General features: G+C 48.6%; 1 protein-coding gene across 4 annotated transcripts in view; it reads left to right on the forward strand.

Annotated features, from left to right (window-relative positions):
* Nucleotides 1-18,199, forward strand: part of LOC126571390 (allatostatin-A receptor) — a 32,983-nt gene extending 14,784 nt beyond the window's left edge. For all 4 annotated transcript variants that reach the window (XM_050229870.1, XM_050229872.1, XM_050229873.1 and 1 more), the window contains exons 6-9: nt 12,505-12,623; nt 16,275-16,350; nt 16,446-16,601; nt 16,859-18,199. In XM_050229870.1, coding sequence (XP_050085827.1) covers nt 12,505-12,623; nt 16,275-16,350; nt 16,446-16,601; nt 16,859-16,963 — 456 coding nt within the window. In that variant the 3' untranslated portion in view covers nt 16,964-18,199. The remainder of the gene's footprint in view (nt 1-12,504; nt 12,624-16,274; nt 16,351-16,445; nt 16,602-16,858) is intronic.
* Nucleotides 18,200-22,887: the final 4,688 nt, after the last annotated feature.

Below are 22,887 nucleotides of genomic sequence, written 5' to 3' on the forward strand. Positions count from 1 at the left end.
AAGAAAAAAAAACACCTTCCGGCGACTTTCCTCGCTGGTTGCGTGTTCATTCGACGGACAGATTGAAGGTAATGCGCCACCAGCGCCACTGTCAGCCCGCAGCATCGCAAAATGCAGGAACAACGAAGAAGTGAAGCAAAAAAAACTCCGTTTTGTTCCGTGACCGCGGGAAGGTGGCTTCCAAGCGCCCACACGAGGTGCGAGATTCATGCGAACAGCCATTGCCTTAACGGCAACTGCCTGTTGGAACGATGTTTGTGTTGCTTCCGGTCCGGAAGGCAAACGATAACCACAGCAAGCCACAGATTTCCAGCGCTGCAGAGCTGCGGCTAAAGGGATTCGAGGATGAGAAATTGTTGATTTACAAGGCCCAAGGTGCCCAAGGGGCGTTCGAGGGAGGCACTGGCTGCTCGGTATCAAGAGTATCATCGTTCATCGTGGCATCGCGCGCGTCGTAATTTGAATGATGAACGGTTTTGGGACAAGGATTCGCTTTGAAGCGCCGCGTGCTTGCGTTCAGGACGGTAATTGATTGCGGCTACTTCGAGGTCCGCTTGGTTCGTCCTCGTGGTCAACAGCTGCAGCAACAGAGCTCCACATGGGCTCCAAAGAGAAATCAGTAGCATGGCAACGGCCCCCGTATCAGCAACCAACGCGTATCAACGCATTTCGGATACGTTGTTTGAAGTTTAATATTCCTTCTCGACCTCTGCTCCAACAATGGCGCACGTGGTCCCGGAAAAAGGTGAATCGTGCGTAGGAAATCGTGGGCGTACCGAATTTGCAAATTTCGAAAACAACCTCCCACCGCACACAACACACTTGTGGGTGTGCGCGCTTGACGATTAAACGAAACCAGCAGGAGCAATAAACAAATCCTAATCTATTCACCTGCAAATACTTCCCGCCCACCCGCGTGGCAGCGTGATACTTGATAGCAAACATACGTGTTTCTTGAGCAAAACGGGCGTCGGACAAAGCACGAACGAAGCAATAAATATTGACCCAAACAGAATGCTCACCAACCAATGGAAGCTGGTTAGCTCGGGGCTTCGATTGGTGGTTTGCGGTTTCCACAAACCTCGGCAAACACTTTGATACTGATCAAATCAAATCCCCCAACATACGCAGGCACCGAGACACATTGACACGCTCCGCACAAATCGGTTGCACACTCGAATGCACTTCCGATTGATTGCGTTTCTGGCCGGGGGCGAGTGGCTTTTCAGTGTCGCAGGCGAAGATTTATAAAAGAAAGACCTAGACCGTTCGAAGCGTTTATGCCAAAAAAGAACCACACTTTCTACTCCGCCGGAGGGCATTAAAGACATGAAAGGAAGAAACGATATCCGGGACATACCTTTCCTAGGTTGAGGGGAACAAGTGTAACGCACTAAATCCTAGCCTCGCTCGCTAGAAAGCTGTCTGGGGCTCGAAAAAGGGACTAGAAGCAACAATGTAAATCCTTGGGATCCGACTCGGCTGAAGTTTATGAAGGTGAAACACACCACTTAACGGAAATCGATTTTCCTCTCGCCCACAACGCCGCACTTTTAAAAAGGTCCTAGCGAGCACTGCGAATGGCCACCACCAGCAACGAGAAGCAGCTGGTAAAATTATGCAAAAACGCATTAAAAGCAATGGAGATTCAGCGGCAGAACAGGCTCGAAACCATAAAAACCAGCTATTCACCACTCAGCCACCAACTCGCTATTGGTATTCAGTGCAGTGGCCTACTGCTTGGCACTCACAGGAAATAGAGAAGCGATTCGACGAGGCGCGCAATCTTAGTAACCTCTTGCTGCTGCTGCTGCTGCTGCTGCTACTGCTGCTGCTCATCGTTTGCGAACGAGTTGCTACTTGCGCTGGGCCAAACTGGTCGTCAAAAAGTCATCTACCACCAACAGTACCGGAAAAGTATCGGAGGTTACGAAATCGAAATCGAGAAGCAAAATGGAGACCAGTGGAGGCTCAGGCTCACTAGCACTAGCGTGATGGAGCGCCTTACGATCTAGCCGATCAACGGCGCCGATATCACGCCGATGTCACGTACCTTATAGCTCTGTTCTGAAGTCACTCCGATTCACGAGAATTCTGATGAGGATGTGGCGCTGGTGCTAACGTAAACTTTGTCTACAAACTCTGGTGTGATGATGCTGCTGCCTCCGATGCGATACGTTGGCATCTTGCCAGCATCGGAGATGGAGATGAAAGAAAGAAACACATTGCGTCGTACGCAAGGCCTACTACGCTGTTTGACGGATTCTTTCCTCGACATCCTAGGCTACGTTGACGGTGGCGGGGATTGGGAGAAGCTGTCAACCACGGTGACGACCCAGGGACAGGGATTGGTGAATAGACGCGTGCCGCTTTCAAAGTGCTCCCATTCCTTGTGGGTGGTACTTCCAGCAACTCCGTTTTCCACCCCTACCTCCCCGCCACAGTTGCTGGAAGGTTTCATTTTCTCCTTTTCTCGACGATTTCCCATTTTCGCATTGTTTGTGTTTACTCCCTCCTCATTGTTTGCTTTATGGAGTTCGATGAAAAATTCATGGAACTTGTGCACCACGCAACCACCAAGCCCACCGTAGGAGGGATTTCCAGAGAAGCGAGCGCAACCTCCGCATTTTTAGAATCGGAAAATGGAAACAAAAATAGGCGATGAAGGGAGCGGCATGTTCTAGCGGGTACTGTAACCCAGTGGTTGTGCTGCGGTCCCGGAATTCAATGTAATCCATGTGCTAACAATGTTGTCGTCCATTAATGCAACAGGACACACGCTAAAATCGTTCATTGCATTGACCACTAGTACCACCACAGCATCAACCACTGGCCGCGAACCCATCATAAAAGTTCGCAGTTGGAAATGAGCATAATTTTCCATTAAACCCAACCATCCGCCCAAACCATGGCCACCGTATTGGTCAAGGCAACATAAAAAAAACCGCGCAAAAAAAGATAACTTGACCAATATTGGTTTACGAGCGTGGTCGCTCAACATTCATTATGAATCGGCCACCGCCCCATTATGATGAGCTTCTTTTTCGGCATCCGTACACACCGGAAACAGGCCACACAAAAAATAAATTCCTCCTCACTCTCCCCTCCCTCCAGGTTCCCTGTTTAACCAGCGCAAAAAAAGAAACTCCTGATCCAGCAAATAAAAAGAAGGAAGCGCGACCGCTTGGTTCGCATTAATCGGTGGCGTGAAACTTGTGGCTCAAAAGAGACCAAAACTGGACCGTTGCGAAGAAGAAGAAGAAGAAGAAGAAGAAGAGGCGACAGGATAAAAAAAAGGAAATAGGCCATCCGGAAAAGCCCCCTCTGGCCAACATATTTTTCATCAAGCGACCACCCTAGGGTGTCAACCGGCGGATACAGGCCCGATACAGGTTTTGTGCATTTTCCGCGGGGAAGAGACGGGCAGAAGGAAATACTTCCTGCTTAATGGTGTTTCCACCAGCAAAATGAAAAACCAAAAAACATCCGACCACAGTTTCACCCTTAATCCCACCCCCCCGGGGGGCGGTCCAGCAATGGGTCAACTGCGCGCACGGTCCATATCTCACGTCAACCCGAACCCACTTTTGGTGCTGATCATTTCTGCCTCTTCTTCTTTGACAGTTTTTTTTTTATGGAAAAACAATAAAACGTAACTCACCCGCCAGGCCCTTTCGGAGCCGCTCGAGGCGACATCGCACCTCTTTCAGCCCGGTTAGCTGGCAGGAATGTGAATGTTTTCATTCCTTTATCCGGGTCACACCTTCGGGGACAGGGCCGTGTCCTTTGAAGGGGAAAGCGAGATGGAAAGCCAATAAAAATCACTCCCCACTCCATGAACGATACCACATAAAAGCGCCAAACGTTTGGAGAGATTTTCTTTCAAAATTGGATCAGGTTCTCTGTGAAAAAAAAATCCCGGCAAGCTGGCTGGCTGTCGTGCGACCGACCGGCGAACCATTCCGCTGGGAATGCTATCGGCGATCGATTTGATTTCAAGCCGGAACAATCAATTTTGAACCGATGGCGTGTGTGTCGGTGTCACGGTCGAACGGCTACGAATGGAAATTTAATCCATTTAATGAAACTTCGCCCAACAAAAGAATAGAAGGCTGCGGGTTCGTTGCGAGGAGACGCGTACGCTACTGAGGCGTCGAGTGAGGGATGCCATTTTTCTATTTTTTTGTTTCGCTTTCGCTGCAATTGTGAGTGGAATAAGGGGACGTGTTGCCATTTTTTTAACGCGACCACGAACGATAAAATCATTTGGAAAGCCCGCTAATTGCTGCATTCAACCATGCTTTTAATCAATTATTCCTCCATTAGCCTGTCCATGGCCGTGCTGATGCTCTTCGCCTCAGCGGTTGCTACGTTCGACGGCATTATTCTTGTGGTGTTCAACTGGTGGCCTGACAGACCGCATTTATTGACGTATACAATGACAGTTCCGCCATCACTTCACGCACGTTTTGGTTATAAAGATGTCCACAACCTTGACTCCAAGAGAACCAATCTGGAGTTGGAGTTAATAAAATGGCACTTACATTACATTTCCTAAAATGTTTCAATTCCCCGCCTCATCATCAGTAGCGGAGCACCCCGCTGCCGTGGTACGCACCGTCGTAAATGATTTCATGGAAGAAGCGCGAGCGCCACCGAAAGGCCAATAAAATCCGTATTAGAGCCTTGGTAGTAAAACCGGAAGATAAGCGAATTTATGCTCCCTCGCATCATAATATGATTCCCGGGGCAGCATTATTAACCGGCAACCGGCCATCTGGTGAAAGTTCAACCGCACAATGGCGCCCAGTGGCCAGGCGACCGTGAAAACCAGGGCGACTTTAAGCGGCAAGCGAAAGGTCTTCCAAGATCCGGTCACTCTGTGGTGCTTTCGGGGGGAGAAAAGGAGAGGAAAGGGGATTCCCTGTCTCGTCCCAAAAATATCCCCCAAAGGAGTTGTCGGTTGAGCCATGAGCTCGAGCATAAACATGGCATACGGATTCGGTGGAAAAGGATTATCATGCTCTGTCCAGTTCGCGCCCCGGGGCCGGAGGGGGGCATGCAGACAATCATCGTGCTCCCCTTTTTGTGCCTTTTTCGCAAACTGAAACAATCTTCTTTCCGGCTATTTCCGCTTCTTCTTCTACTCATCCTTCTCTCACTTTAATGTACGAGAGAACAAGGATTCTCGCGCAAGGTCGACAGCAGGAGCTAGCCGTTGGTGCAATTATGCTCGATGTTCGATGCTGTGTGTTTAAAGTGTAGAGTGTTAAATGAAAAAGTGTAATCGAGTTTCAAGTGTGTCACAAATTGACTTTCGCCGCGTCTTACACCACCACCTCTCTTGGTGAGAAGGGCTTAGCGTTCTCGCTAAGTATTAGTAAATTTGGATAAAGTTTTCCATCAACTCGATCCTCCAGTTCCCGTTGTAACCGCTCCTTAGTTCCATGTACGCACACGCCCTCACGGTCACCATATTGTGTGAACGAGGACACACTGCGCTGGAGACACGAGCTAGCATTTCCTCGTTAAGCTCGTTGAGGGTTGACTTTCATCTCACGAACAAGCACACCCCATCGTACACTCCCTGCCACGCTCCAATTGGTCCAAAGTATTTTAAATTAAAAAGAAATGAATCCCAAGCCAACGCATCACAAGTGCAGCGTGTGCAGCAGCAGCAGCAGTAGCTAGATCAGCATCAGCTACTGCAAAGTACAAAGCGAACGCGAACCGACGGGGGAATCATCTCGCAACGGTTGGTGCCATGCTTTAACTATGAAGAAGGTGTTGTTACAGGGGCTGTCGCCTCTCCTAGACAGACACAGCTGCTGCTGCACCTTGTCTTTTGCATTTCAGTAATTCACTTTTGCGCGCAGCTCGTAGCGATGTTTCAAACAGCAAGCAGCAGAAGATGATGGTGGTATGTAAGGAGTATGAGTGCTCCTTCTTCTTTCTGGTGCATCCCAGCATCGAACGTTACATGAAACACCCCGAGGTCACAGCTGCATGATGTCGAAATATTCCTTAGATGAGCGCTCTGCTGACGTTCTGATGCCACTGACGGTGCACTGGATAGAGAGTTGTTAGAAAATCCCACGACACGAAACATCACTGGTTCCTGCCTCATCAACTTGGTCATCAGTCCGTGCATTCCGTCCCCCGCCAAAGGTCAATTTGGCCAATCTCATCGCGCGTCGACACCTTTCTTCCTTTTGAATGCTGTCCCACGAAATGTAGTCTTGCTTCACATTCAAATCAAACTTTTATCCGCACGACGGTCCTCCCGCGGAGGGGGAGGAAATGGTTAGGAAAAAGAAAAGAATTCCAGCTGCTGACGCTCTGTCCCCTGGGGGATTATAATTGCTTTTTGGCGCAGCACCAACTTTTCCCCAGTCCAGCCGGGTGGGGTAAGTTTTCGTAAAATGTTCGTGATTTTCGTGACCCCAACTTTGAATGTTCGGTCCATGGGCTCCCCGGGATTGGCTGACAAAACCTGTCAGACCATTGTTGTTGTTGTTGTTGTTGCTGTTGCGCCATCCGGTGGACCGACACGGTCCTTTGGCTCCACGTGTCATTTGGTGGACTGAAAGCGCCAACATCCCACGACACGTAACGAGTCTGATTAGCACGAGATGCGACGAGACGCAGAGAGAGAGCGAGAGAGAGCTCACCGCATCCGCTGGCACTCCATTTCGCTAACATTCCGGCACGTCAAAAACTCCTGGGACGATCCCGCTCCGGAGCCTAAACCGGTGAGACCGGTCCGGATGTCTGCTTTGGTTAATTTGAGATCCGAAACGATCTAACGTCCCCAGGTGTGCAACCTCGGAGACTCCCTTAGCATAACCCACGAAGCACAACCGGAGAGAAACGCACGTTCTGGCCGTGGCATGAGATCAAACTTTTCTGCAGACTTGCTGATGGTCGCGGTCGCTTAGAATGTTTAGAAACTTTCCCACAACGTTCCATTCTGGCCCACGGCCAACCGTTTCCATTCTGGAATGTGTTTTGGGGGTAATTTTCGATTAAGGAGTTACCGGTCAACCAACCAACCACGGTATCAGGGTGAGAGTAAGGTCAGTGCGTAGTCTATTAGCCCCTTATTGTAGGGAGCACCTTCTGGTGTGAAAGCTTTCTAGGAAAGCGCTGCTTCTATTAACCCTCTGAGGAACTTGGGAGCGATGCTTTGATATTGACAGACAGATTGAGGGCAACTCCCTCCCTGGGGAAGGGATCGATTTCTGCACCAACATCGAGTCAGCATTGAGTTTCATCAGCTGCTTCAAGGCACTCATCGGCGATCGTGAACATCAAATAATTTACTCGATACATAAATGGTGTGGCTCTCTTTGAAAGCATCGCCACATCTTGTCCCCCGGGGCAGCCGGTTTCACTTAATTACACAACCTACCACCACCACCACCACAAGCACCAAGAACTCGTGTTTGTTCTCGACAAAAAATCGCCCGCAAGAACAAACTGTTTGTGTTTAGCATTTTTGCAGTTCTCGGAGATCCAGGCGAAGATTAAACGCAAACAACACGCCGACGGTCAAAGACCGATGGAAAACTGTGGCTCTAGTGCAGCACGACGCGAAGGCTCTAGTTTTGATTTGTTTTCCACTGGAACCGCACCCACACCGGTTGGACTTGGAAATTAAATTCCCGAAAATCCATCCAGCAAGACGCCACATTGTTTATGCTTTTCATTCTGGTGCGAATAAATGGGCCAGGCCCATTAGCATACAGCATTAACATCCATCACACGCTTGATGAGGGCTGAGGATTCGATTAATTTACGCCCGAAACATACAGACAAAAACACACAAATTAGATGCAACACGGTATGGTGCGGGAAGCGAAATCATCATCATCATCATCATCCTCTTCGTCTATTTGATGGAATCCACGCAGAAGATTCCGTGGCCAGCCAGCGCTAACGTTCCCATTAAAATTAATCATCCGCTATGCAATGCGTGGCCGCCTATAACTCATGCTGAGATGAAGCAGAGAGAGAGAGAGAGAGATCTCCGGAAAATTGATGTATCATCCAGACCAATCCGACCCTGAAACCGCCCGCTTTCGATACGTTGCCAAATACCGATACAGCACCTCAGCATGTTGGATCTTCTTCGCGAGATCATCCATCATTCGCGTGGTTCTCCCGCGTCCGTGGAGTGTTCGGCCGTTCGGCCTGTCAAGGAAACTTCATATTTTGTGAAATACACACCCACCCCGGACCCACCCCGCACGCGGAATGGAGGCAGAAGATGTAACAAGAGCAAGCCGCTCGAAGGTTTTCTCAATTTATGCACACACGCGGCATTCCCTCGGCTCCAGTTACCTTGTATCAGCACCCCGCGTCATCGGCCGCGTACGTATGGTGCGATGTGATGGAGAACAACCTGTCTCCTGAGTTGGAGTTTGGACATGGGCACGTACAATAGCTTTTGCGGGTTTTATGGCATAGACCAGGGTTTTCTCACCGGAAACCGGATTTCTCGATTTCCCGGAATTTGCGAACCGATGCTCCCCGATCGGCTTACTACGCCCAATCGGCCATGACAACATGTCAAACAGCCTGCTGGGCTTAGGCTTTCGGCTGGCTTGGACTATTTTCGAGATGTGCGAACGAGCAGACCAATCAAAGGGGGCGGGGCCGCTGGGTGCGCAAAACCACTCAATTGAGATTTGCTGGTACCATGGCCATGTGCCGATGGTGCCCAATGTTGCAGTGATTTTCAGACCATTTTTTATGTAATGGAGTTAGAGTTGGATGTGGATGAGTCGTGGACTTGAAGCAAATATGCTTATCGTGGGAAGGGGTACTGTAGCTCTATCTATCGAGAATGTTGGACTGATGGAGTACGTTGGCGATGAAAAGGTTTTTATTTTCCTTTTCAGTGGTATTTGCATATCGACGTCGCATGCACAAGTCGTTGCCGTCTGGTTGTGTAATAAAAAAACTGAAAATTCGCTGGAAAATCCCCCGGGCGATGTTGAGATTGCCGATGTTTGGAAACAAGCTCTGTTCGCTTCGAAAGGCGTGTGCATTCGTGCGGTTTTGAGCTTTTTGAAACGCTGCTTTGCAATTCGTATGATGGCTGGCCAGGGTAGCTGCTACCAAGTCCAAGAATCTCCATTCGCGTGTCTTTTTAATTCCATTTTATGCACGTTTGTTAAATGATGCAGCTGAATTTATGCATCTTGTTAAATGCTCTCTAGAGTGCTCATACCTTAAACCATGGATTGGCAAACTTCACATTGTAAAATGAATTTGTCATATTAATTTTTACCCTCTAATTTCTAACCCCTTTAAAACCATCTGAAACTATGAAAAATCGGTAAAAAATTTACCGGTTACCAGGCGCCTCCATCATCGGATTTTTGGCAACGGAGCTACATCATTTCGCAATCTGTTTAAGAGCAGTCCAGATCACATATCAATTCTCCGTTCGAAAACCCTAGATAACTACCTGAATCATGACAGAATGTAGTTGGTTTGAACAGAAAAACCAATTCCAATAGAATCCCGTATCCCATGACGTGCAAGATCATTGATTCTCTTTGAAATAAATTTCCAAAGCATGCCCATAAGCAATACGAACAAATGGAGAGACATGACATTACAAATCAACCATAACGTCATGCACCCTGAGATTATGTGCTCTACCACTAGACAGTTGGAAATGGCATCGTATCACGTATTGACATCCCAAAGCGGAACCTAAGGTCCACTGTCCACTAATGGACCTGCAAATATCCCGCTGGTTTAGAAAATCCGTAAAAAGCATGCCCATGGCCTATTGGGTTTATGAATTTACTGCCCCATTCCACCATCTCAGTAGGCTTGCTGGCATTTCTTTCCCAATTTTTGGACCGGATGCTCCACCTCGAACCAAACTAGCATTAACTTGTCAACCAACGCTTTTGTATCGATCTCCTCCCCCCTGATGCGTGTGCGTAGGTGTGGGTCCCCGAAATATACGCCAAATACCATGTATTTCAGCCCCGCATTTCGACATGACTTCCCATTTCCCCGGAATCCGTGGGCCGGCTTCGAACGTATTAACAAGACATTATCCCGCTGCGTTCCGGATTGATTCGAACCGAATTCCAGGCAAATGGGACTGACGCAAACAGGACCAACGAACGGGCTTACGTAGCGCACAAACAATGCACCCAGCTTGTGGAGTGGGAATGCCAGCGTCCGTCGCTCGGTTTGAGTCGAAAACATAATCCGTACACTCCCCCCTTTGCACTCAAATCCGCGTGTCAGTCGCGCAGACTACCACTCAGCAACAATTATTCAAAAATCTGTCACCAACAAATTAGTCGGATCGCTGGTTTTTTTTATCAGAGTTTCGGATTCGGTTTTCGTGTTCCATCACCATCACTCTCGCCATTTCTCTCTCTCTCTCTCTCTCTCTCTCTCTCTCTCTCTCTCTCTCTGTCTTGTTTTTCTCTGCCCTGTCCTTACTTGACGCTTTTCACAAGTTTTCGCCGAATTCAAATGACAGAGCAATTGTTCTTTAATCGTCCGGATCCCGCATTTCCACGGATCCACGAGTGGCATTATAATTTTGCGGGTTTTTGCTTTCGCAGTACCAGAGCCACCACGCCAGCGAAAGCAGCAACAGCAGAAGCTACACGAGGACACAGAGAGGGAGAGCGGTTTCATATTTCGCAACCAAAAAAAGTTTTGATTTTCCATCTACCATCTCCGAATTGTTTCACTTTTCTCGGACGCCACGCTTGTGGATGTGGTGGCGAGGGATTGTTATTTTCAACAATTCCCCCAGGAGCAAAGGGTGGGAGGGAGGGTGGAGATGAGGGGGAGACAGGGAATGATTGAAAAATTGAATTTGCAACACGCGGCACAAGGCAGCAGAGTTCGCGCGAAATCAGAAACCGCATTCCGCGTTCACGGTCTGACGTCAGTCCCGGGGTCGTGCTGCTGCTCTTGGGCGGTCGACATGCGTATCACAAACAACACATTTTCAGGAGGAAGGTCGGAACGGTTGGCCGGTCGGTCGATGGCTGCCTTCCATGAACGAGGAGTGAAGCACATGAAGCATGAGCATGACGCCTCGCATATAATCTTCAAAAAATGCTCTTTTGACGTTGCTGAAACCGCAAAGTTGGCATTGGCGAGCGTTTGGCGATTGCCTTTTGTGTTGCCAACTAGATGCGCACTGCCTCAATAAAAGGACATTTACCTCGTGGGCAAATGAACTTGCCCGCTGACAGCCCGTGTGCCATGTCATCGTGTCTTAAGACGCCGATTCCGCCATTCCGCAACCTCAACTTTGTAGAGGTTCTAGCGATCACACCAAACAAACACATTTCAACACCTTCACGCCATAATTACTTCAAAAGTGAGATGGATAAAGCTAATGCGACTGCGAACTCGTGATTGTTGTTTGGGCGAGCGCGCGTGTGAAGTTGATGAACGGAATGCCACTTTTCCTAGGAACACAGACGCGTGCCGTGACGTGCCATTTGCTGTGCCACCTCGGTAAACAGCAGCTGTAAACCAATCAGACTCCTCCAGAGGTCGAACACCTCCCCGACAGGGAGGATTCGCCAAAAGTTTGCACGAAATTCCAGCGCAAACCAACCGTGAACCTTCATCCCACAGCACTGTCGATGGCTCACGATGGCTCAACGTTCTCGAGAGGATGAAGACGAAGAAGAAGAAGGGGAAGAGCTTTTGCCACGCAATTACCACGCCAACCAAGCGTGTGTATTGGTGTACCCGGGATTAAACACGCCAGGGAGAGAAAGGGAGGGACAGTTTTCAAAACTAGAAAGTGCTTTCGGTCGAGCATCCACTCCAGGAAGTTGGGATCGTCCGGAATTTCGGTCCGGGGTTTCGGGTGATTCGCGCATCCCGTTGACATCGATAGCCCGGATGTATCCCACTATTTGATGTTCTACCAGAGTATCGGAATTTGATCAAATTATGGTTGGCTGACTGGCTAGAAAGGGGGGGCGGGGGGGGGGGAGGGGGGTGCCTATCCGATGGCATAGCCGGGACTGTTTCAAATTTCGAGCGCACACGAGCATGTGGGAACTGAAACCTGCGGGACCGATATTAACGACCTGGCTGGTGGTGGCTCTTGGCCGCGTGAAACGAATGTTTCTCGTTTTCGGTACCGAGGAATCCCGGGAGATCCGAACATTCGTTTCCATATTGCGTTTCGCTATCCTTGACCTTCGGGTCCTAGAGGTCCTCGACGGCTGGCACCAGACCGTGGCAGAACATCTTTTTTAATCCAATCAACGACTAGGACCACGAGGTTTTTGGGGGTGAGCTGGCAGCTGGCAATGGCAGCTGCCAGTCGACCATTTCCGGCGCTCGGTCTCCGGGCTCATCGGCAGCACCATCGATCGAGCAACGCAGGCCCAGCGACCGACCGACCAACCGTTCCGACACGAGTCATTAACGCGCGTACGTGCGCCCGTTTCTTCTTCTTCTCTTCCGTTTCTCTTCTCCTCTCAGGTATCCTTCTTTCTGTCGTCGTACCTAGTGCCGCTGTCGCTGATCTCCTTCCTGTACATGGGCATGCTGATCCGGCTCTGGAAGGGTGCCCCCGGTGGCCGGGCATCGGCAGAATCGAGGTAAGTTTCGGGCGTTCGGGGAGGGGACGCCTAAAGTGCCATATGGGCTGCGCGTGCCATCGTGCTCCCTCGTCTCTCCCTCTCTCTCGTCTCTCCCTATCACTCCCGAAGGCGTCGTTTTGCTGATCAACCAATTTTTAGGTTATTCAATTTTCCGACTCGAGCGGCGGCTTTTCCGAGGCGCCTTTCCGGCTTTCCGTTCCTTTCCTTCGAGGTCATCATTAAGACGATTGGTACGATGTAGTCCAAGAGCGGTCGACGTGCTCTCGTGGCCTCGACGACGTGCTCGTGGTGTGCGCCAGCACCAGTAATAGCATTCCATCATCTATTTAAATATTTAAACGTTTAATTTGCAATTTTACAAAATGCTTTCACCACCCCACCGCTCCCTGGCGTGTTGTTTTGCATTTTGTTTTTGGCTCTCGCTCTCCCTCTCTGAATTGTTGATCAATTTTCGTCCATAAAGGTTGCTTCTTTTCCGTCTTCTTCTGGTGCTGCACATGCCAGCCCGAAGGTTGATTTATGGAGCGCGTGGTATCGGCAACGGTAGAGCATCCACCGAACCCGCATTCACATTCGCACCGTCACACGCGAAGATTTGTTTATTTGCAAAACATCATCGTACAGCGAATATCAACGAACGGAAAGGAAGAATCTTTTTTCGCTGCGACCATAAGCCGTGTGCTTGGCTACCGCGTGTTCTCGGCCAAAGAATTTCAAACGATTGTGTACGGATTCCCCGTTTGGTCAGGAGTGATGAACTCGGCCGGACGGATGGTTGATTGAACGCTGCAGCTCATAATTTAACGACCGAAACCGAGCGCGAAAGCGGTAACGCTGAATCCATCAAGTGCAGACCAAATATTTACAATCCCCCCCTACCACCAACGGCATCAGCATCATCATCATCATCATCAGCAGAACATGATACCGGGAGTCACACAATGACGAGGGGGTTGGAATTGATTTTTTTTTATGTTTGGTGACGCCTCGCGACCTCTCCTTCTCGCAAATGGCGCAACTTTTGGTCTGCAAATCAAGCAACACGCAGCAGAGCATTTATCATCGAAGCGAGACACAAAAGAAGTGCCATCCGTTAACGAGCAAATAATCATGAGTTGGCCAGCCGGTTGTTTTGTGACCGCTGTAATGATTCATATTACGCACTCGAAACCCCAGTGCGAGGAATTTGGATTGAATGCACCAGTACATTCCAATCGCTGTGTTCTGTACGGGGTTTTTTTTAAACTGAGAAATATGCGGTTGACATTGCTATCATATTGATTCATTTATGTAAAGAAGTGGTTAAAAATACAATTATATCTCTTGAATGCACAGAAGAGAATACATTTACAAGTTCATTATCCAAATAATTGGTTAGAGAGCTGGATGTCTGTATGAACTTAATTGTGCAATCATAGCATGCATTGATTCGTTGTTCCCTTGGTTGTGTTTACAAGAGCAAGGTCAAGAGTGCAAGATCTAATTATTTTCCAACTGGTTGAGGTCATCATTGGATGTTTCGGAAATTCTTACCACAAAACCTTCCGTTTGGTAGTTGTTTTGCTCATTTTATAGAAGAAAAACATGATCTATTCCTACTAACACCGTGATGAAAATTGTAAATAGATTTCTATTCACGGGCAGTGCAGCAACAGTACAGCTCGATGGTAACCGCAACATACAAGCAACCACATAGTTGGAGTTGCTTGTCCGGTACTACTAGAGTACTCGACGGACTCGTCGGGAAGGGCCAACAGCTACAGGTAACCATTATTGATGCTTAATTGGCAGCCTTCCTCTCGGCTACCATTATTCGATTATCATCGAGAGTGAAGCTTTTATGCTATTTTTGCCAACCATCGTACCCAAGGTCAGGCCGAGGGCCTTTCTTTCGAAACTAAATTGAGTGACAAAAGGATGGACAGTTTCCAAAGACACGTGTCTTGGTTTACCTGTTAAGGAAGAGAGCAAGGGAGGGCGGGATGGCCCATTAGACAGGATTAGTGAGGCGCATTGTGCTGGCGCTTAGTCGAACAGCGGTTAAAATCCTCTTAATTTAAATCAACGACACAACACACAATGACCATTTGCTATCCGTAGCGGAGCGAGTGATCGATTGGAACGAGGTGCCGCCCATGCGCCTCCATCGGATGGAGACGCCAGTGTTTCACTGGCCGATGGACCGAATTTCCCAGAGTCAGTCTGAGCCTCGGGAATGCTCGGGTCTCACTAAGGCTAACGACTCGGCCATCAATGTGGAATACAAGGTACTTATTGAGGCCGGCCATCCCTTTATTTATGGGCCAGACTATGGCTTTCCCAGTGGTCCCAGGCAGATGAAGATTGTTTGCATACCCCAAAGAGGCAGACAGGGTGGAGGGCACCTGCGTGACTCTGTCACCACATCACGCCCATGAGTTTGGACCACAGGGACCGCATTGTGTGCCGAGTAGAACGGGTTTTCATTGTCACACAAACACATACACTCTTGGTCACCTCTTAATCCACTGCGTGGATCCAATATGCACAACAGGGGACTCTCTCTCTCTCTCGATCTCTCCCTCCCTCCCTCTCTCTCTGCATTCCGAATACAGTAATAAATTTGAAATGAAACCTTCCCCCCAACCCCCGTAGCCACGTGCTAACTAACCACCGCCAGGATAGTGGAATAGTTCCAACAAGATGTTGCTCTATTTTAAACAATCCTCTGCACCCCCATCCCTTCTTGTTGTTTTAGGATGGGATGGTGTGTCGGAATAGTTTGTTCACCGCATGCTGGGATACAAGCAGCAGCAGCCAACTCTCTGCCAATAAACCACCCCGGTGACCACTAGTACCGAGGGTGCTAGATTGTGTTTTTGCTCTGTAGCTTTCGCTTGTTGTTGATTGCTTTCGTTACGTTGGTTTTTCTTGGCCCCAACAACGCAAGTAACCCCCACCGGCTATTCATTCGCTCATAAACTTGAAGCCAATTATTCAGATAACACACCCAGATATATGCAAGGGAGGGGAGGGGGAGTTTAGGGGTATGGCCATATGGACAAAAATCCAATTTACGCCAGCGTGGCGTGTGTCAGGATTCTGAGAAGGATTACTTACAGCTGCAAGTCTGTGTATGTCGGGAGTACCACGAACCCACGTGGTTCATCAAAAAGGTCAGGCACATGCCATCGTTCCATCGAGCCCATTGCCGTCTAGCAGTACGGAGTCAGCCGAGAGGCAGCTAGTTGAGTTAATCACTTGGCACAATGTTAGTTAGAATCAACATTAAATATTGGTTGATCGTTGCACGTTAGACACTTTGCCCCTCGCGCCGGCTCTCGAGTGTTGGCCTGAGTCTGGGGTGTTTGTAATCTAATAAGTTAAGTTGATGGATTTGCTGATGGTCGGTGATGCTGATGCTGCTTTCAGTGCGGTCTACCAAGCACGGACAGAACCCTCATCAACGTTGGATTCAATAAGCGAGGGCGCACGTCACTGTGAGATGCTGGCATCGACATTAATGTGATGCACTGATGCACTGCATCGCCTCCATTTTTAATCTTCCCCCGCCTCCACCAGCTGAAAGGGATGCAAATAATGTAAATACACCCCCTCGCTTCATCTCTCCATTCCTCTTTCTCTCTCTCTTTCATTTCATGCCAATAGAAGAGGCAAGAAGCGTGTCACTCGCATGGTCGTCGTGGTGGTCCTGGTGTTTGCTTTCTGCTGGTGTCCCATACAGGTATGCATCAAACCACTCCCCCCTTTGGCTTCAGGAGAAGACACTAATTGCACAAATACACCCGTCAATCCGCCCCCCTCGCATTCCTTCATCAGGTGATTCTGTTGCTGAAGTCACTGAAGCTGTACGAGCTGACGCACGCCAGCATCATCTTCCAGATCGTGTCGCACGTGCTGGCGTACACCAACTCCTTCATCAACCCCGTCCTGTACGCCTTTCTGTCCGACAACTTCCGGAAAGCGTTCCGCAAGGTAACTATGGTGCTCTGTTCACCGGGGCTGGCTGTGGTTCATATTCCTTTGTGTTAAACCCTCCTGAACTGACTGATACATGACATGTTAGTAGGAGCATATGCAGTTGTAGTTTCCACATTTTCAGAATCTAGACCTTGTGCCGGAACTTGGCCACAAAACAGATCGATTGATTGTTCTCCTGAACTTCATTTCTCTTTCCCGTTTCTGTATTGCCGTTGCGCGTGAATTGCGATGGCGTGATTTATGTACTACAGGTCGTCTGGTGTGGCCGACCACCACCACTGACCATCCAACCGGCCGCACAAACCAAAACGACGCGCACCACCGGCAACGGCACCTCGAACGCGGACGCCTTATGAGCCGAGGAGCCGATCTGCGAAGGCAGATTTATGGAGAAGTACATCGAAGTAGCCAGCGTCTAAGACGTGCGCACGCTGACTTCGCTCAACTGACGGATTGCCGGATGAGGACGAGGAGAAGAACGACCACGAGGAGGGCAACGCAGAAGCAAATGATGGGGTCCATCGCAGCGGGTGCCTTTACCCCCCCTTTTTGTAAATATTAACACAATATCTGTTTGCATAAGCACATACGCGAGAGCGGTAAACACAACATTCACACAAACACGTACACACTGTGCACCGTGGTACAGCACAGCAATCGTAGCAATCGTAGCGCAACAACTGGTTCGACGACAACAAACGAACGAGGAAGAGGAGCGAGGCGCGTGTACGCCATGTAGACCACAAGCTGAGACCGAAGCCAGTAAAGTACCGGTGGTCGTACGGAGGAGAGATCGTACATCACCGGCACAACAGCACCACCACCACCACCGGACACTGCCGCCAGAGCGTTCAGCATCCCAAACCGCAAGACGTCAGTAGTCAGCCCCCTGACGTTTTGCGGCGACCAGGAGCCGGAACTGTGCTGTGCGAGTGGCCCTGGCCATCGTCGATCCAGGCGAGGGTACGTGACGATTGATTCCATCATAGCCTCTCCAGTGGAGCCACGAAAGAGGGCGAATCACTCAGCATGTACCCCGCGTACGTGTGCACACACAAAAAAAGGAAGCAATAGCCCGAAAACAATAGTCATCACTAATCGCTTGTTTGCGTTGCACCATTTCGTCCGAGCAACACCGCACCTCCACCCTGCAGCAAACCTCCAGAGCTGCCAACCAATAAGCCAACAAAGCCCAAGAATACAGACGAACGCGCACACGGGAATGTAAATAGATGGCGACGAATTGGCATGTCACTGGTCCGCTTCGCTCCGGTCTAGCTGTGAGCAGGGCAGTACTGTGGCCCCCCAAACGCTTGCTGCGACGGGATGTCAACGTCATTATCCTCTTCTCGGTGGCCCTCGGTCGCCTTCCGCCATAGTTACCTCGGTTGCCATGACAATTTGTCCATTTCCAGTCGTCCATGTGCCAATGCCGCCTGCTGGTTTGGTAGCTGCCTGGCTGACTGCCTTGACTGGCTGGCTTTTTATGTCACTATGTTACCACCTGCGGTGCGAAGTCGTAATGATATTGTTTCGGGTCATTTGTAGATTGGCCCCAAAATTACTTCTGCCCTTCGCACCCCCCCCCCCCCCCCCCCAAAACGGTCACTTGCACACGAGGATGGTTGGAATAAAATCCTCGTTATGGTATCGTCCTCGTCACTAGCCAACAACTATAAACAACTATCCACAGCAGGAATCGCGTCACGCTTGATAACGATAAGCGCTGTTTGTGCAGCAATAACAGCTCACCGTTTAGCAATCAGAAGAAGGAGGGATGGGAGAAAGAGAGTCTCCAACAAGCGATACCGATACCGATTACCGATTGTTTTTGGCGCATTGCTTTCGAATGAGCTTTCTGGCCGCGCCAGAATGGAGCCATTTTGTGCGATAATTTAATCTGCAAATGATAATGGCCATAATGAGACGGGACGGGGGTCTGAAGGGGAAGATTCGTTTCCTTAATGACTGCCGGTTCCGCTCGCTCGCACCTTTTGTGTGCCGTTGCGTTGGATACGGACGACGCGACGGTTGGATAAGCTCATTTCAGGACCAGGACCATGCTGTGAGCCCACTGTGAGATCACTCAAACGTGCCGGTACCATCGCTGGCCACAGTCAACGCCAACGATTGTCAATAATTGCCGCGTGGCGCACTTCTCAACGCTCAGGCGCTCGGTTACCTGGAATGCACGGCCTACCGGTGAAAATGGACGCCATTTTTGGATGTTGCCCACGTACCGGCCATTTGCAGTAGACAGTGACGATCGCAGTGACGCCAGACAGCACCGCGGATGTGACGTGCCGTAACCGGTGTGACAATTAACAGATGGATGGATTCGTATGGTCGGCAACCATTCGCACTTTTGCACTCGCCAAATGAAACGGCCCTCGCCGCTAGTGCGCCATCTTGTGCCATCTGGATTATTGTGGCAGTCAGCTCTGTTGTTTGCTGGAGGAGCAGGTGGAGGAGGACAAGGTGTAAATGATCCTGTACAGTAACGGATACCGTGAAATTTCGATTGTCCAAACCATTGACGAATTGATAGCAAAACCATCCCGTTGGTTTGTACATAAGAAGATAGCTAAAAGTTGTTGTAAATCTTGCTGTTAAACCGTTGATGGTGTGTAGTATTTATCCTAGCCAGTAACAAGTAATAGTTCTAACGATGTCGCACGAAAATCTGATCCGAAACCACGACATGAATGCTGACTCTTTCCCTTTCTAAGCGAATCTTGTTGTGCCAAAGCCCGAAAGAGGAACGATATGCAGATCTAGCGTTGGTTTCAGATCCACGAATCGACTTTGCCCAGAGATATAGAATGTAAGAATGCTGTTTGTTAATCGATTCAAGCTACCGAAAATGCCCCCCATTACTAGTCCGACCAGAAACAACTAGAACAATTTGTACAGAAATGAGCAAATGATATAGCGAATTGGACAAAACGATTTATAAATGATAAGCTGCTTTTGGAATGGTGATTCATATACGTGTACAAAAAAAAAGAAGAAAAATCTATTCCTGTAGTTCCATCGAATGTTCGCAATCGGCAGGATGTGTTGTGTGTAATTTAAAATTCTCCTTTTTGATAACGATGTATCGATGGATCAAAATGTGCGCCATTTCTTGCAGAGAAATAAACTTTCATCATTTTTACCCGTAACAACACATAAAGTCGTCTGGTGGTTTGTTTTTTATTTTTCTGTAATCCTCCAGCGCCGCAGACAGTCGAGACGAAAGTGCTCAGACGAGAAAAACTTCTTATCGGTCGTGGACTATTTTAGGTCCATCCTCTCTGGCGTTGATATGAACAGGACAGTAAGACTAAGCTTTCGATGCCAGAGGGATCCAACTGTTGAACGCAGCAAGAGCAATGCCGATGGTGTGGATTTTGTGCTACGTTCCGAGTGGTCGGTTTTTTTCGAAAAAAGATCATCATTTCAGTTGTGGTGCAGAGACAGAAATTGGTTCCACTTCGTGTTGGTTTTCAGTGCATTCCAAGAATGAAATCGCTATCTTCTGCCTGCATTCTGTAGATATGGTCGAAATTGGAATTAGATTTTAATCTATCGTGATACTGTTCAATCTTCCCATGGAATCACCGGTTATGCAATTATCTTTTGCCACAGATAGCTCGAAATCGATGCATTTATATCGGATGGATTTTTATCTCCCTGCGTCTCAAAGGTTTGTTGAAGAATGTCCTTATCTAATAAAAACATCCTTTAAGGAGGATCCAGCTGGCGCATTTACAAAATGGCCAATCTTACTTATTCCCCGAATTTCAATAAACCTTTGAAAAATGGATCTCTGGTGCATCATGGAGCTGACCGACCCAATGAGCAACTATGTACGTTCTAGATGACGACGAACGTTACATCGGCCTCTTAATTCATGTGACGACGTACGTTACAACGAACTGCTTCGTGCAGAACTTTTGCAGTTCGCCGAACTGTCCTTCGTCCCAAAGATCGTCGGCAAATCGTCAGCCAAAGTTTTCAAGCTAAATGCTTTTATTATAGCATTTGCTATAAAAATTTGAAAAATCCGTTGCAGATTTATGGCATATTTCGTGTATTTTTAAATATTATAGCAAAAAATATTTAAAAATTAACTCACCAAAATGTTCTTTTATTTATTATTCATACAATAAATTTACAAAAAAATCATATTAAAATTAAAATTAAATTAAATAAATTACTTAAAAAAAATTGGAATTGATGCTGTTACTGGTGCTGGTGGTTGTTGTCGCGGGTGCTGTCTCCGTAGTTGCGCCCGGCATCGGTGGTATACCCATCATCCTCATCCGTCCTGCGGCAGTCCAGCGTCATCCATCGCCTGCTCAATCTGAACGATCCTGTTCCGGACTCTGCAACTGACGCAGTAGCTGTGGCATCATCGTAACCATCTGCTCCTCCTGCACCAAAAGTAAACCAAACGAAATAATACAAAAATTAAAAATTAAAGATAAAATTAATCCTAGTTCAAACCGCTCACGTACTCGAAGCATAATCAGTGTTTTCCCATTTCCTGTTTCGTTTCTGAATCTACCGTAGATCCAGCAAAATGCCCCGCCCGTAGACACGCGTTTTGCACAGCTGTTCTAGGACGAGCGAATGTGTGTCGAGTCAGAGGGGGCGGTGGATCGATCGGGTGCCTTTTGCGGTTTATCAGTTGTAGCCCATTGATGAGTGATTTCTTTGCCAATGTTTACTGATCTTCTTCTTTTCTTCTGATAGATAAAATTAATCCGCATTCAATCCGCTCACGTATCGTCCGCCAACGCCACCTACTTACCCAGCATTCAAACCTGTAATCAAATAATGTTGATAAAAATGTCCCGGATGATTTATCAAAACCCAACACCTCAACATTATGAAGGCTCACATCATTAATGATCAGGCGGTTCAGACGAAGGCAGACGCCGGGTGACCGGAAGCGACGGAGAAAATGTTAAGCACTCCGCTCTCACCAGCACTTCCGCCGGGTTTTCCACTATCTGCCGTTCCGACGATCGTATTAAACGAATCCCAAATCCGCCACCGGCACCATCCTTTTCATCGCCCAACAAATCGACACCCGACATTCCCGGTTTCTTCGTCACGCGTAGTTTCAGCCCGTACGAACAAAACGAACTGATGATGAACCCTCCCGAGTACTTTCCGGAGTGTGCACCGTATTAGGCCCATCCGCACTCGTAATGTCGTAGATGTCGGCGCTCTTGCCATGGCGTAGCTTCAGAATCCATGCACCTGAATTTGCCTTCAACTGGAAGTAGCGCAGATTTGTCATTACGATCGTATCGACGATGATCGGACGATCCTCGGTACCGAGCGTGATCCGGTAGCACTGTCGAAGCAGTGTCCCCCGAGGAGCAGCTTTCGAGCTCATACTCTGAGTGTACCGGACCATTAATCTCGGATAGCTTGATGTTGTCCAGGCCTTACACTGAACGGACCACTTCGACGAACCAATTTTCAGGGACCTGCAAACAGGTGTACATTAATACTCTTGTACCGGTTGAACAGAATCCGCTTCAGGTACTTACGTTTAAACTCTGTGTCAACAGGGGATTCGCCGGAAGGCCGACAAACTTCGCGATCGGACCAGCCAACCGGCCATCGTTTGTGAAGTGCAATTCTGGATGGAAAACGAATCGCTAAAACCTTCAAATGGGAGGATGTTAATAGCGAATGAATGGATTAGAAAGGAATAGGTTACGTACGTTTTAACCGGCATATCGCTGTGCTTGTCGATCGCACAGAAGAAGATCTTCATCTGACAGTTCACGACATCCCGTAGCAGCATTCTACAATATCGAAGAATGTCTGGTCGGCCTCTTTCGGTGCAAGCTATACTACGGTGTGGCTCTCCTGCACATTGGTCCGTGTAGCGGAATGGATACGGAATGGAGTATCGAAGTTATCCGTCAACGAGGCTTGCTTCAATCCGGCGCGTATCTTTTCCGTGTACTGCAACCCATTGTAGCTGTCCAAAAGTCCATAGTTTCCGTGTCAAAGTATTCTTCCGCTTCGTACGCACCCAGCAACCGTTCATTGGCCATGATCGTACTGTCGGAAGCACACAGCTTCAGCACTCGCTGGCAATATACGCGCAACATTTTCAGATGCATCTGAGTCCCGAACAAAATGCCGAGTACGGAATCGGAAACAGTAACGGTAGCAAGATCGGTACCAGGTTTAGCGGCTTCCAGAGATCGTACGTTGCATCGGCCGCGAGTGTATTTATGCTGGCCCGAACCAGTGCATTTAGATCTTT

This window comes from Anopheles aquasalis, chromosome 2, assembly GCF_943734665.1.
Source record: "Anopheles aquasalis chromosome 2, idAnoAquaMG_Q_19, whole genome shotgun sequence".
NCBI classification, from domain to species: Eukaryota; Metazoa; Arthropoda; class Insecta; order Diptera; family Culicidae; genus Anopheles; species Anopheles aquasalis.